Source organism: Penicillium psychrosexuale, assembly GCF_028828465.1.
Source record: "Penicillium psychrosexuale strain IBT 29551 chromosome Unknown utg000002l, whole genome shotgun sequence".
NCBI lineage: Eukaryota > Fungi > Ascomycota > Eurotiomycetes > Eurotiales > Aspergillaceae > Penicillium > Penicillium psychrosexuale.
Window position 1 is genome coordinate 6,204,741 of NW_026643187.1, and position 2,861 is coordinate 6,207,601.

The window sequence follows — 2,861 nt, forward strand, 5'->3', positions numbered from 1 at the left end:
AATTATCTAGCTTAATTTATATAGATTTCTCTAGGTTAAAGTAGAATAATATAGGTATACTTAAGAAATATTTCTTTATTTCTTTAAAGGCTACCCTTACTTTAGGTATAAAGATAAAGCCTTACTTTTAATAATTTATACCTTTCCTCTTTAGAGTACCCTTTATTAACTTAGATAGGGATATAGTAATATATAAGTAATTCTTAATAAATTACTAGTAAAAATTCCTAAAACTAATAAATTATTATATATTATATAAGTACTATAGTTCTAGCTATTCTAAGATAGTATAAATCCTCTCTAGTTCTATAGATATACCCTTAGGTATAATTAGGAAGCTAAGAAAAGCTACTAACTTTATATAGAAGGTATATTTCGATATTTTTATATATAACTTATATATATAATCGTGCTAAGCGCCTAAAACACGTCCCGTATATTAGTATACCCCACTTAACGATAATTTTCACTTAATAATAATTTTATTAAAATAATTCTAGTTAACTTAATATTTATAAGTAACTACCCTGACTATCTATATATTAATTTCTATGATTAAGATTCCTTACTAATATTAAAGCTTTATACTTAGCCTTAACTAAATCCCTAGCCTTTTAGGCTTACTATTTAGCTTCTAACTTCTTAGTATATTTTACCTAGAACTACTCTAACTTTTTAGAATCAGCTATTTACCTATCTACTATCTTCTTATTTATATAGATTAGTACTAGTACTAAGCCCTATATTCTAAGAATCGATTATCTATTTTTCTTAGTTTCTATATTTAATCTAGAGGTACTAGCCTTTTTTAATTCTACTTTAAGAATAGCGACCTCTTAGCATAAAAGTAGATTTATAGCTGTCTTACCGCCCCTATACCTATTCCAGGTATGGGTCTATCCCACATAACAGAAGATTCCCATAAAACAGAAGATTTTTCTTTTTATACCAACTTCCTACCAATTTTTTTACCATAATACAATGCCGAAAAAAGCTAAATATTCAGAGGATAAAATGTAACTAGCTGTTAAAGCCTACTATTAAAGAAAAAAACCAAAAATCGCCCTATTAGCACAAGAATTCTCTATTTTATATATAACCCTCTATACGTATATCTATAGTAGTAAGACTTATTCTAACTATACTGACCTTTCTAAAACACTTAGTCTAATTTAGGAAAAGGTACTTATTAGCTAGGCTACTTTACTAGATACCAATTATATTTAACCTATACCTAAAGAGATTAAAGAGACTATAAACCAACTTTTATAATATATAGGTTATAATATTTCTATTAGTTATAACTAGGTATATCGCTTCCTTACTAGACTACCCCCCTACCTTAAATATATTATATAAAAACCTAAGGAAAAGGTATATATAGATAGTAAGAGTATTAAGGGTCTTACTCTTTGGTTTTACTATTTCTTAAAGGTTATAGAAGAGTATAAACTCCTACTTTATAAGATTTATAATTAGGATAAGACTAGCTACTAAATTAGCTAAGGAAAGCTATATAAAGTTATATCTTCTTATTCGACTAGTTATATTACTACCGGTAGTCTTACTAAATTAATTACTAGTATTAAATATATTACTATAGATAGTTAGGCGATATTACTATAGTTCTTAGTTAAAGGATACTAGTAGATAGAAGAATAGTATACTAATATTATAATCCCTAATTTTTATATTAAACCTACCCCTAAGGGGTAGATTAATAATAATACTATATTTAAATAGCTTCATTCTTTTTATAAGGCTATAAAAAACTAGGTCTAAAAGGATAGGCCCTATATTCTTCTAATAGATAATTATCTATCTTATACCTTACTTAAATTTACTACCTTTTATACTAATAAATTTATTATCCTAATCTAGTTTTTACCCTATACTACCTACTTATACTAACCTCTCGATAGCTAGGTATTCTAATATATTAAATACTACTTTAAAAAGTCAAATAATAAAGTAGTAATATAGGGTAGAAGTATTAGCTAAAAGTAGGATTTTTTCTAGATAATTAGTAAGATATAAAGTAATACCTTTACCTAATAAACTATTAGATTATCTTTTAGTTCTTATAGTATTTTTCCTTTTAATCCTAAGAAAATTATTAGTCCTTTATAGGAATAGGTACTTAAGGGAGAAGTCCTAAGGATTATTAATATACTATTATCCCCCCCTAAGCTATCTAGTTTAGTAATAAATTTACTACTAGATACTATCCTATAGGTTAAGAAGCTTAATAATAAGCTTCTTAATAATCTAGTTAAGCTAGATAATTTATCTATATATATAAAAAGGTATATTTATCGAAGTATAAACGTAAGTTCTCTTCTAGCCTAATAGCTTAAAATTTATAAGGTTTCTTTAAAGAAGTCTTAGGACTATAGATCGTAAGTAAGTACTCCTAAAAATTATAAATTAATTCTTAATATAGGTCTAATAGTACTTATACTAGTAAATATAAATTAAAAAAAGGTAGGAAGCTGACTAGAAGAAGATTCAGAGGCTATAAGAAAAACACGCCTAGTTAGCAGAAATTAAACAATAGGCTTAAATAGTAAAGGATACAGCTAAAGCTAAACGTAAGGCTAGATTATCGGCTAGGTATAGTAGTCCTAGGAAATAGTATTTAGATAGTCGTGGTAGTTATATATAAATAGGTATTTGAAGTTATGGTAAAATTGAAAATCTTCTGTTTTGTGGGAATCTTCTGTTATATGGGATAGACCTACCCTGATAATGTCAGGGTGGGATAGTAAGACGGCTATCTATACTTTACTAAATATATTATCTAGTTACCTAAGATTAGTTATTAATCTTCTTTAGATTATAGACTAGCTTAGTATTTAGAA

The 2,861-nt window shown here is 26.5% G+C and overlaps 1 protein-coding gene across 1 annotated transcript; it reads left to right on the forward strand.

Annotated features, from left to right (window-relative positions):
• Nucleotides 1-981: 981 nt before the first annotated feature.
• Nucleotides 982-2,449, forward strand: N7518_003492 (uncharacterized protein; the record flags this gene model as incomplete). The annotated part of the gene is made up of 5 exons (XM_057184419.1): nucleotides 982-1,016; nucleotides 1,309-1,374; nucleotides 1,480-1,558; nucleotides 2,236-2,328; nucleotides 2,444-2,449. The coding sequence occupies 5 exons, from the start codon at nucleotides 982-984 to the stop codon at nucleotides 2,447-2,449; spliced, it is 279 nt and encodes a 92-aa protein (XP_057045869.1).
• Between the last annotated feature and the right edge of the window lie 412 nt (nucleotides 2,450-2,861).